Raw genomic sequence first — 12,023 nt, forward strand, 5'->3', positions numbered from 1 at the left:
CTTTGATATAACTACAGGCTATTACCACAAGGTGTGGCATTTTTTCCCACTAAGGTGTCCCCTTACTGCCTTTCTTTTGAATCTATGGATCACCCAGTCACAGGCTAAATAACTTCAGTAAGGCAATAGCAAACTGGTCATGGGTGGCAGCTGCAGTGAGGAGATAAGTGAGATAAGTCAGCCTGACTTACCTGGGATATCAACCCATAGAATTTATTGCTTTTGGGTATGGTTTCTGTCTTAACAAATCTCATACTTTGCTGGAGGATATAAGCCACATTCAGACTGGAAACGGAAAATGGAAGGGGAACCTTCACTATTGTGCAGATATGTGAGGGTTTCTTGACAGGGAAGGAAAGAAGCAAAAATATGTAAGATGCAGTGTGGTTATTATGGCAGCATTGATGTCTTGACAGGGACTAAACTTGATACCCATCTTTATTGCCTATGATAATTTACCAATAATGTCTTGATTTTGCAACAAAGATCAAGTGATGGATTATTTTATTGTGTTTTCATTTCTGCATTTAAAAGAAGGTCCTTTTACAGCTTATTATTTATTCATCATGTAAGCAGTCTTCAAGTTAAGAACTTAATTATATATAGACATAGAAAATTATTCTACTTGAATTTGTAAACTATTTTGAAAGTTGTAACTAAAAATTGAAAATATTTTTCTTTGATAAAAGGGACCGTATCAGATTAGTATAAAATTTTTCGTATGCTAGTTGTGCTAGAAAAGAAAGGCTGGCATAAATGAAGACAGTAAAAACTTAGATGTAAGATATCTATTTTTATACTCAGTGGATATTTTCATTGTAGTCTGAATACCTTTGTCTAGGTATATCTGCTAATTGAGACTAGGGATGCTACAAATTCATGGGAAAGTTGGAGGCATCACAACATGGGGATGCATTTTGAATTTTCTATAATTTGTTTTCATAGATTGCCAATACTTCAAATATGCAAAGTGTGCAGCATAAAAACAAAATCCCAAGTATATACTATTTAGTAATAAACAATTTTAACTGCATTGAGGTGTTAACAGTGAAATACATATTCATCTTTTTTTACTTCTATAGCACAAGTACTTTGTTATGAAAACAAATTTTGTTCTCTTTTCTCAAAGAAAATAATTTATTTGCTGTAGCCCATACAGACCAGAAATAAGTGGGCATATTTTTTAAAAGCAGGTTTGTTTTAGCCAAAAAACATGGTGTCTTTTTGTGGCTTTAATATAATGCCTTAATTCTTGGCCACATTTGTCCATTGATGCTTGCATGCAAAGAAGGCGTATAAGGCCTGAAATTTTTTTGCATGTGTGCTAAGAACTATCAGTTAAGAAGTAAAAGAAGTATCTGCTGTAATCAGGGTAGAGGCCACAGTGAAGAAAAATTGCTTGAAGAGTAAGATCATGAGAGTGTTTAACTTGAAAAGCTGAAGGATTATACAGCATTATGAAGAGGGTGCGTGCAGGCAAAATTATTTGTCATGTGCTGGGACCTGCCTGCTTTGCCAGGCATCAGCCTCTTCCCTTTCACGTTGTGTAATAATTTAAAATGCTTCTCTTGCCAGAGAATTTAGTTCTTGTAAGTAACACAAATGGGAGACAAAGGCCTTTCATCTTAGAGGCAGATGGTATTAGTCAATACTGAGCACAAAAGAAATTGTCTGAAAGAGAATTTAATTCTTATTTTTGCAATTCTTGATGAATAAAATGTCAGCACATATTCAGCAATGTGTGTTTTTAAATTTGATACCTATGAAAGATTCTAGGTGGTGTAGGCATGTATTTTCATGGAGTCTATATTGTTAAAATTATTCAGTCTGTGAATTCTCAACACTAGGAAAAATGTGTGGGTCCTGTACAAGATTCATGACATTTTGCAGTATTAAATGCAGTTTCCAAAGTGGGGTTCCTGTTTTCAAGCCTTTCTCATCTTGCTGCAGAATTATCCCCGGGCATGGGGAAGTGAGTATGTAAAGTACAGCTCCAAATAATTACTTCTATGGAATAATGGACTTGTATATTCCAAGATTTGTCCCTGTTTTTCAGAGCATTTTGCTGCACTGTAATCTACTGTCTGGACACACCTTCATAGCTCATCTGTAGTATCTGCCCAGTGCAAGTTGTTGGCCCCTGGGGGCAGGTACATGTTTGAGCAAATACATGAATTAGAATGCCATGCCTGTCTATGGCATCACATTAAAAGATGCAATAATTAACATTGGTTAATCTTCATACCATGTGCTTTTACAAAAAGCAGCACCACATGTACCACACTTTTAAATTCATATGCCAAAACTCCATTTTGCTTAACTTAAAAAAAAAAATAAAATGAAGCTGCTGACTTTTGAGGCAACACGATTTTTAAAGTTTGTATCCCTAATTCACCTCCTAGACTACATTAAAAGGATGAGATTTCATTACTTTGTCAAAACAAGTGAAAACTGTGTTTTTGAACCTGATTATTCTTTGTTGTTTATTCCCATGAAACATTTAATGCTCAGCTGTTTCTAACACTTGTTCAAAATGCTGAGACTCTTCTCAATCCAGGCAATTCCAAAATCCCTTCCTCTCACAAGAATAGCTGCCTGTGTCACTCCAAGTAAGGAGTAGTTACCCGAATAAACATTTGAAGTTAGAATTGTACAAACCAACAAGAGCTTGTCCTTAACACTTGTATGGAGGAAGACCTGCTGTGAAGAGGAAACTAAGGTCTGTCAGTGAAGGAAAAATAGTTTTCACTGTAAATGAATCACAAAAAGTATGTGGCAATGACCATTAGCAAGTGACTTTTTTAGCTCTCTGCTTTCAGTGCAGTCATGGAGAGAGTCCTCCTTCTCTTTTAAGAAATTACCTGAGTTTGAGTGTAAAAACTGACATCATTTTGGAATTGCACTAGAAATATTGGTTATTTTAGATGTACTTTCTTCCATTTGCAATCTGAAGTTCTCAGCCTAGGGCATGTTCAGGTTTTCTGAATTGATATGGATCTACAAAGACAAATATATGTATTATAGGGGAAGACAGTGTTTGAAAGATGCAGATACAGCTTATGAAAACGCTTGCTGTGCAAATGGGATTGGGTTAGCATTTGTAGATTCTTTCAGCAGTGTACTTGACTAATTTTTTGTATTTCTTCTGTGTTGTAACATTTTGTTGCCTGACTTCCCAAAATCTTCAGAGTTTCTTTAGCTTCTGTTTTGAGACGCAAAAGTAAAGTAAACTCAGGAGTGAATCTGTGAGAGTAAGGAGCAGAACAACCCTTAAGGGGGATGAGAGACAAATGGTCATCGGCCATCTAAATAAGAATAGGGTCATTCTTTCCTAAAAGGCAGCCCTTGTGAACTTCTCTTCTGAAGTTTAAAAACATGGCTCTTCAGAAGCCTTTTTATAGTGCCAGGTTTTTTTCTTGCACAGGGATGAGCTTCCAGGCTCCTTAAAATGAGTGTCACGATGTGCCAAATAAATATCCCTGCTTAAGAGTGAAGAAAATGCTTTCTCTTGGAGTTATTTTTCTAAATTAAAAAAAAAAAATTATTCTGAAACTTAGTTTGGATTTTGGATTTTCTTGGCTAAATTTCTAATTTCTGATCAAAGTACTGTCTTTAAGCAGCAAAACTACTGTAATATAAAAACAAAAAAATGTGTAGAAATAAAACAGAACTCATACAGTTTCCAAAAGCAGCCTTGTAAATTGAATAATATTGCTAGTCTTGTTTATTTTCCTTGCAATGAACTCCCACTATGATCTGCAATGTAGTTCCAAGTTCTGTGTGGATCTTAACTAGAAAATGGAGATATAGCAATTTACCAGGGGGCTTTTTGCTAATGATCAGATCTACAAAACCTGGGGAAGCACGACGACTTCCTGAGTTGTGGTGTTTTTCTGTTTCTCATAACAAGTTGTTGATCAGACTGTTAGCAGACAGATTTTTTCCTCCCACACATCTTCATTTTGGTTGATGGTTGACCATTTTTGCAGAGGTCTCTGCCAAGAATACAATTTCTATAAGCAGCATTAAGAAGAAATGGTGGAAAATTTGAGTCTTCGCAAAACATAGATTTTGACAGGTAGTAAAGGACTGAGGGAACCACAAATCCAAACACAAAACCACAGTAAGGTTTTTAGGAAGGAAACAGTTGTTAGAAGAGAGGTGAGGACAGCGACAGAAAGCATGGCTAGGACTGTGAAAAAAAAGATGTTTTTTCCAGTTGTTGGAACTCATGGAGTTCAGGAGGATGACAGTCTTTAAATCTTCTATTTTGATGGAAGAGAAATGTGAATGTTTATCAGATGTGGTTTGGAGTGCATTTGTGAAGATTATTTTGCCCTCCCCATGTCCTTCCCCCATAATTGCCCCAGTGCTTGCAAGTTTTCTGTTTATGGAAGAAAGGACTGCTTTACTTCTATAAGCAGAAACTTAACAGTTGGCTTAAGGCTTATGGTAGCTGATCCATGCTTTAAAAATCAGCCTTGTGTAGGTTTTTGATTTCAAAATTAGGTGGCAAACTCCAGAGTTCTGGTTATTCATATGCCAATAGTGAGACTTGATTGAACAGTAAACAAAGGCAAAGCAGTTAAAGAGAAGACAAGTGGAATATTCCTGAGTCCCAGGCTCTGTCAGCATTTCAGCCACCTTGCCTTTAAAGTGGAAGGAGGAAGGTGTGGTTAGGAAACAGTTCTTCACTGTGAGGGTGGTGAGGCCCTGGCACAGGTTGCCCAGAGCAGCTGTGGGTGCCCCATCCCTGGATGTTCGAGGCCAGGCTGGATGGGGCTTGGAGCAACCTGATCCAATGGAAAGTGTCTCTGCCCATGGCAGGAAGGTTGCAATGAGATGATCATTAAAGTGCCTTCCAACTCAGCCCATTCTATGATTTTATGAATGTTAGGCTTAAAATCAGTATCTAAAATTAGAACTTTTAATTACAATGACATACAAAAATAATGACTTAAAACTGGGAGAATATAAAGTTCAATTAAAATATCTTCTTTGAGGTATATGTACTTATTAATTGTGTTAATTTTGTAGTAGTAATTATTTAAATCACTGCCATTCTGAAGAGAGCTCTTAATAGACTATACTGGCATCTTCATGTATGTGAGTTCTGTAATATTTGTTATAAGTACTTGGCCTAAAAGTTAAAAAATCCTATCCCAATCTAGTCTCTTTTGAGGTGTTAATAGACTGCCTCAGAAATTGAATGTAAGTGGGTTTTTTAAAGTGATTAGTAGTGTTGCTTTCCTCATGTCTCCTCCCCAGCTGAGAAGGCCTTCTAGACAAGTTTTGCCTTGGCAGTAACAAAGCCATTGACTTCTGCTGGTTGTAGGGGATAGATGACACTGATGAGGAGTTGGGAAGCTGCTCTCCTGACAAATGCAAGTGAGAAGAACCAAGTTTATGGTTTATTCTGCAATAAAATGATTATGAACAGGATTTTTAAAAATGAAGGTAGCAGAGCCAATTGGAAGAACATAGAATGCCAAAGGACTTTGTTTTCATATAGCCCATGCTCAGATTAGAGCTTTCCTTTAACTAGCTTTTAATATTAGTGTTGGACCTAGATGATGTTGCCAAAAAAAGGTGTCAAAGCTGGTGATTTTGTGTCATGGATGCTCAGATTGTGGGTATAACAGTTCCACCTGTTCTTCACACTGCTGTCCTCATCAACCCATCTGTTTTTCTCTTTCTATCATAACTCCTTGCTACTTTATTATTTGCAGTTATGCTTCTTGATCAGAACCCTTCAAAGTGTAATTTTACTTACCATGTAATACTAATTTTTTTCTTTCAATATGAGTTCCCCTTTGCCTGTGTCTCTTTAATTTCTTCTTTTTTAAAATTCTACATGACACTCTGGGCCCACTGTTCAGACATTTAATCCCATGAGACACTGCCATGAGTTACTTAGCCCTCACTTCCTGGTTGGAGTGTGCAGAGGTATGGAGATGTATCTGCTCAGAGATTTCAGGTGGAATATTATCAACCACTAAATGTCAGCTTCTCTCTTAGCAGGACTGCATTCCCTGTGTTAGTAGCTGCAAAGATATAAACCAAAAAAGGTCAAAGCAAGTTCAGAGGTTCCAAGCAGACACCCAAAATGCTGTTGTGGTGAAACAAAGGACAGAATTAGTGAGCCTTTGTGCCATTTCCTGTATGAAAGGCAGTGTTGTTTTCTTGAGATTCTGGAAACATCAGGATGTGGCCTTGTCAGATAGTCTAAAATTCTGTTTCAGGTTCAAAGCCTCATGAACTCAGGAGGCTTCATTCCATTTCATTAGTGGGTTTTTTCCAGTCAGATTCTAAATACTGGTGACTAGGCTAACTTTTTCATAGAGAAAAAGAAAGTCTACAATTTAACTAAGAAGAGATGTTTAATGCAGACAAAGTTGTTTCATGTCTTTCTGGTAATAGGATAAAGTTTATCCACAAATTCACCTTTGAACCCTGCTGTCCTATATGCTGTGTCATTATTTTCTGTGTTAGAATGATCCCTGCCTGAAGCCTAAACCACCTTTTACATTGCTTGGAAATAACAGATGCTGGAATCAATTTTGACAGATAGAGGTCATAATAGGGTGTGCATTATGCATGTTGTTAGCAGAAAATAACATTTTTGAATCTCTGCATGAAGCTGAGGGTCATTCAGTGTTGTTGAGAAATGCAGAGCTGCTGTAAGGAATACAAGTAGTTTACTTTTTCTGGTTTCATATATAAAGGATATTCTAACTTATTATGTACTATGTTAATTCTAAATTGTAGCCTCCTTCTCTGACTCATAATTATCAGATGAAATACTCAAATGCATGGTGCAGTTTATGAAAGGCTTTATTCTTCTATAATATAACCTAATTGGTACCTTTTAAATCTTGATCTATCATGCTTTCTGTTTTTCTCATGAGCTACAATTTAGATCATTAATTTATGTTAGCTCTGTGACCCAGAGCCTGGCTATGAAGACTTTTCTAGGAATCTGGGGTTTTTCCTGGTTTTCAAGTCAAGTAAATTTTAGCTATTTATTGGTGTCATAACTGGATAAGTTTCGTTTTTGATTTCAATGTTGGAGACTACCAGGTTCTTTTGTATCTTTAAATTAGAAAGTTTCCTCATAAAAAACTTTGTTATGTGGAAATCTGACTTAATGGAAACCAATGGGATTTTTATCATTAATGATAATATATGGATGAAATCCTGATCTTGTCCTTTGTGTTGGAATTTTAGCCTCTTTTTAGCATGTTCGTGGGTAACATTTTTGTGCCAGCTATGTTTCTGCAGTTGTCAGATACTGTCAGTACTGCAGCTATGTACATTGCAATGGCAGTGTGTCTAAATGCTTCACATATCTCACCTTTCAGTAATTAATGCATAGAGGGTCTATACTGTTTCTGTCACAAATAATCCATAATTATACTCTAAATAATTAATAACTCTAAAGCATTTCAGGTTTCTGTAGAATACCACTTTTTCTTATCTGCATTATTGAATTACAGCAAGTTCTTAGGATTCTTAATGAGTGTATTTGTTACAAATCTATATGCCAATTAAAAATGAAATGTCAAGAATGACAAGGAAAATATCCTAGACTTTGCCTGTCTGAACTTCTGTAAAGCAGCTGGTGTACTGCCTCAGAGGAATTGGTCCCTTATGAGAGGAAGCTAAAAGAACTTGGCTCGTTTAGCCTAGCAAAATGAAGGTTAATAGGGGTATGATTGCTCTCTTTAACTGTAGTGTGAAAATAAAAGCAGACAAGGAAAAGAACTCTGCAGGCTCCTGTTTCTAAATGGATGTAAGTTGGCCATGAACTAATTTACACTGAGAAGTAGAAGATTCTTCTTGTGGTTTAACCCCAGCCAGGAACAAAACGCTAAGGTGAGAAAACGCGTGGGTTCAGATAAGGACAGTTTAACAGCTAAAACAAAAGCTGCACACACAAGGAGAGCAAAAGAGAGATCTCCTTCACCGTGTTCATTGACCAGTCTGTTGTGCAGCCATCCCAAGGAAAGCTGGACTCCATCATGTGTAATGGTGACTTGGGGAGACAAAAGCCATCACTCCAAACATCCCTTCTTCCTCCTCCTTCCCCTACTTTAAATCCTGACCATGATGTCATATGAATGGCTTATCCATTTGTCATTTGGGGCCGGCTGTCCCAGCCATGCCCCCGTCAGCTTCTTGTGCATCCCCAGCCTACTGCCAGGGTGGTACAAGATGCAGAAAAGGCCTTGACATTGTGCAAGCAAACCCTGTTTTCAGCCCAAACTCAAACCATACGTAGCCTCATATTGCCTTTTCTGAAGAAAACTACCCCAGCCAAAGCCAGCACAATTGTAAATGCTCAGAGTATAGAATTCTAGAATGAACAATTGGAACCAACAGTTTTGTTTTAGGGTAAGCTTGTAAAACTCATAGATTGTTTGAGATGGTTGGTGTGTTAATGATGGATAGGTCTGGAAGCACCAAACCCCAGTGTTTGTCCTTGTGTATGTTAGGAGGTGAGTGCTGACCAATTTCTGCCCAATTAAATGTCCACTAGCTCACTGTTAAACTCTTTCTGTGCTACTATAATGAAATCTGTAATTGCATGCTGAAAAGGAAGTTACACATTCTATTTGGAGCTTCTTGACTCTTTCCCTTAATTTATTATTTTTTCTGTACCCCATTTATTTTTTCTATGCTTAAGGGAAGAGAAGAAGACTTACCTGTGAAAATTTAGCTATCCCAGAATAGTATGTACTTGTTTTTCATTGATGATTCAAAGATGTCTTTTAGTCTTTTGTTCCTGGGAAAACTGATTTAAAAGAATGTTTAAAATGATATGACAAGGATAAGTAATTTTGATATTTTCATATAACTAGCAAAACCTATTAGTTATGCACTCACTGCTTTTCTATCTTTGATACAGGCTGTGTGTGCATGTGTGCTGTTATTGATACTGAAATGTTATTGATACTGAAATATGGCCCTCAGTGACTCAGACACTCCTGTTGTTGGAGAGTGAATTTACCTTCGGTTGTTTTACTTGGAGCTATAAAGTACATTTCAGAATCTGAGTCAAATCTAACATGTGCTAAAATAATTAGCACCAAAATACCATTTCCCTTGTTCATCCATGCATTTTTTTATCCATGGCCTTGAAGCTAGCAGGCAGTATCATTGCAGAAGGGTCTGAATGAAGAAGACATGGCAGTGTCAGTGATTACTGTGTGTTGCAGTGTACTGGAATCCTGGCCCTGCACCCCAGTTACTGCAGGTGCTGGTTTATGTGAGAGTGGTGACAGTGCATGTACATTGTGCTAGGCAGTGAGGATTCATAGCATTGACAGTGCTGAGCACAAAGAACTCCCAAGCAGGCCAAGGACAACAATTGGATAAAATAGGTGGTAAAATTCCAGTAGAAAAATAGGATTTGTGTGTCACCATAATGGAGACCAGCCACAGCAAGCAAATGAGCAGTGTAGGTATCACAGTTTCTGTAGGCATTACAAAAAATAAGTTTTAAGGAGGGTTCTGAAGCAAGATAATAAACTCCATTGAGGCTGTAACCTAAAAGCCTATTTAAATGATGGGATTATTTCTAGTGATGTCAAGAGGTGTTAGATCAAATCTTCCAACATTGTATCTGCCACGGTAACTTTGTTGTCACAATTGCCATAGGATTTTACAGAATCAAGCATACTGAATTTTACACAAGTGTTCTGGGCATGGTACATTTTAACAGGATTAATTTTGTGTTACCTTTTGAATAATTCTGCTAGTTGACACAGCACAGTTTCTCCCTTTTTTCCATAGTTATCTTGCCCTCGTTTTCAGAGATGCCAATAATCATAGAAAATAGAAATAAAAAGTACTTTTATTCATGTTTATGATTAATAACTTAAAAACTATAGTATCTTAAAAAACCACCAGGATTTTAATTGAAAAGTACATTATTATTTTCTGAGCATATTCTGATGAGCTCAATCTAAGGGTGGGGTTTTAAGTATATTCTATCTTCACACTAATAATATGATAAACGAAATCACCAAATACATGGTTTTATAATGTGAAGAATTTTTTGTGCATTTTTTTTGACTTCCATGTATGTCTCTTAGATGAGTACCTGCTGACAGTCTGCTTGTCACATACCCAGAACTATAATTCAGATTCTGATGGGGCGTTTCCTTCCATTTGGACAAAGTTGTCAGATCTCAGTAGACACTTGTGTGCAGCATTACTTCTGTTTGCCATGCAGTGCATGGAGCATTTGTTGGTGCTGAATCAGTATATGAAAGCCTGAAAGTCTTCAGTTTGGAAACAAAGTAATGACTAGTATTTGCCTAAGTGGAATAATGGCTTACTAATAATTAGGTGCTCATTTTAAGTATGCCAGGTAACTTGCAGAAACAGTAAAAGTTAAGGTGTCATTTGGGTTGAGTAATGTAAGAGCTAGTATTACTTTGCTTAATGTTTCATCAGCACTTAGGATTAGTATTTATTCATTAATACAGAGAGTAGTAATTATGGAAGGTGATTTCTTTCATGTTTCATACAATTTAGCAGAGATCATGGATATTTGTGTTTGTTGCCACCTAAATTACAGTAGTGATCTTGCAACAGAAATAAGTCTTCTGTGGGCCTGCTGATCCTTTGTTGTTAGAATGAAGTTAATGATGACCTTCCAGCAAGAAACATGTTAAATATGGCAGCCCAGCAACCTTGACTTTACAGCCTGTCACTCTTATCTGTAATTATTAATATATATTCTTACAAAACTCTTATTTAAGCAAAAACTGCCTGGTTAAGGTTTGAAATTGATATACCCACTTAACGGTAATCTACAGTTTTATCTTCTGACTGAAGATACAGGGATTGCCCCCCATTTGATACACTCCTGTGGAGGATTATTGAACTGTAGTTACTAACAATGCTGTAGTTGTTTGCACAAGCAGACAGAAGTGGGTTGCTCCCTTAAAAAAATATATATAAAAAAAATCCCCAGCACAGCTTAGTTGTCTATGATGCAGTCAGTATTGATGTGCAAGGACTAGTGTGCATCTAGAGTTCTTGACTTGGAAATGAAACCTTCAATTGATCCAGGCTTTGCTACAGGCACCCAGAAATCGTGCCATAACATGAAAATTAAAAGAAAAAAGTGTTGTGAGAAATCTAAAAGAATTGTGATCCTGACTCTCCTGGCTGTGTTCACATCATGGCCATAGGGTTTTTGGTAATAGCATTCTAAAGCAGATGAGATTATTCATATTGGTGTCTTTAATGCTAATCATTGAAATCTTTGCCTTAAACTATAAAGATAGCCTTAATATTTGAACCCTATTGAGATCCATGGGTATGCATGTACAGGGAAGAGTCTCCATAGGAATGAAATCAACTTTACCCCAAGAAGAAAGGGGGATAGAGATGTTTTTCCAAAGTGATTATTTTCTATTTGGTTGTGCCTGCTATAGTACTAAGTACTAGTGCCTTAGTCAAATACCTGCTAAAGACACAGTGTTTCTTTGCTTGATTGCTCTCATGGTTTTCAGATTCTGTAGATTGTCATTAAATAAAAATTGATTCTGGCTTTTGGGATTTTTTTCCTGTTTGTTATTTATTTTTTTTAATGTTTTTTTCCCAGGTTTACCAAAAATGCAAGTCATTCGGAACTACAATGGAATCCCACAGCCAGCAGCACAAGATGGGCCACCATTGCATATCCAGATTGGGGACACAATTGAACTCATTAGAGGAGATGCACACAGCTTATTTTGGCAGGTACTGGGTCGTTTAGCAAATGACTATATTCTGTTTGTCCAGATATCAACTTCTTATTGATATATTGCTCTCCTATTTTTTTTTCTTTTTGAACAACAACAACAACAAAATTCTTTGTGGTTTATCCAAATAAATGTCCAATACAACTAATTTTGCTTTGAAATTGCCAGTCGTTCCTATATGATTTAAATCTTCATTCTTGCAACCCTAAAGTAAGAGTCCTGGTGAATAAATCTGCAAGAACATGAGATTGGTGGCAATCATAG

The 12,023-nt window shown here is 36.8% G+C and overlaps 1 protein-coding gene across 2 annotated transcripts in view; it reads left to right on the top strand.

Annotated features, from left to right (window-relative positions):
* VAV3 (vav guanine nucleotide exchange factor 3) overlaps positions 1 to 12,023 on the top strand; it is a 147,837-nt gene that overhangs the window by 108,282 nt on the left and 27,532 nt on the right. For both annotated transcript variants that reach the window (XM_071436089.1, XM_071436090.1), the window contains exon 20: positions 11,621 to 11,757. In XM_071436089.1, coding sequence (XP_071292190.1) covers positions 11,621 to 11,757 — 137 coding nt within the window. The remainder of the gene's footprint in view (positions 1 to 11,620; positions 11,758 to 12,023) is intronic.

Source organism: Agelaius tricolor, unplaced genomic scaffold, assembly GCF_023055355.1.
Source record: "Agelaius tricolor isolate 1412-34295 unplaced genomic scaffold, bAgeTri1.0.p SCAF_11, whole genome shotgun sequence".
NCBI classification, from domain to species: domain Eukaryota; kingdom Metazoa; phylum Chordata; class Aves; order Passeriformes; family Icteridae; genus Agelaius; species Agelaius tricolor.